The 773-nt window shown below is 42.3% G+C and overlaps 1 protein-coding gene across 1 annotated transcript; it reads right to left on the bottom strand.

The window, feature by feature from the left end:
• Positions 1–34: 34 nt before the first annotated feature.
• On the bottom strand, positions 35–399 carry SARC_17761 (hypothetical protein; the record flags this gene model as incomplete). Its single annotated transcript, XM_014288149.1, has 1 exon — positions 35–399. A coding segment is annotated over one exon (365 nt), but the record flags the coding sequence as incomplete, so codon positions are not given.
• Between the last annotated feature and the right edge of the window lie 374 nt (positions 400–773).

Genomic DNA, 773 nt, shown 5'->3' with positions numbered 1-773 from the left:
TTTTGTGAATATGAGAACTTCATAACACACATACTTCACCAACTCGGTCATAACCCCCATGTTAGCTGTGCACGCCGCCATGTGCAGCGGCGTATTGCCCATGCGATCTCTGGCATTGACATTGATATCCATCAGCCCCGTCTCGAAGCTCTTAGCTCTCCCCATAGCGTACTCCTTCCGACTACTAGATGCATCTACCATCATATCCTGGCCCTGTGTACTCGAGCTCGGGTCACTATACTTCGTCTGTAATATGGACATGACCGACTGAAGGTCTCCCTTGGCGGCGGCAATGTGAAGCGGTGTTCGTCCGTGTGTGTCTTGTGAGATGTCAAACACCCACTCTAATGAACCTTTCTTCATAACCACACGCCCTCGATGGGCAAGACTGTACCACATTGTAAGAAGTGGAATGGAATTAAGAGACAGGTTTATCTGATCAAAAAGTTGAAAGGCCGACGTATCGCAAGCACGTTTTGCCAGAATATAGAGAAGCTTGAAATAGAACGGAAACCTATATGCATGTACAGATAAACACGTGTACTTGTGTATGTGTCCGAGAATATGGATATTCTCCATTTAGATAACTAGATGGAAGTGGATGCTTACACTTTACCTTGCACTTGTTATATATATGAAATGTAGATTCCACAGAGACTCACCCTAATGTATGAATATGAACATGCCAATAAATAACAATACAAAGAGCGGAAAAGGATTGTAATAAATACAGGTACACAAAAAATATTTTACACACAATATATACATAATTA

Source organism: Sphaeroforma arctica (genome assembly GCF_001186125.1).
Source record: "Sphaeroforma arctica JP610 unplaced genomic scaffold supercont1.11990, whole genome shotgun sequence".
Lineage (NCBI taxonomy): Eukaryota > Ichthyosporea > Ichthyophonida > Sphaeroforma > Sphaeroforma arctica.
The sequence above is the reverse complement of the archived record's forward strand: the minus strand, read 5'-3'. Positions and strand labels throughout refer to the sequence as shown.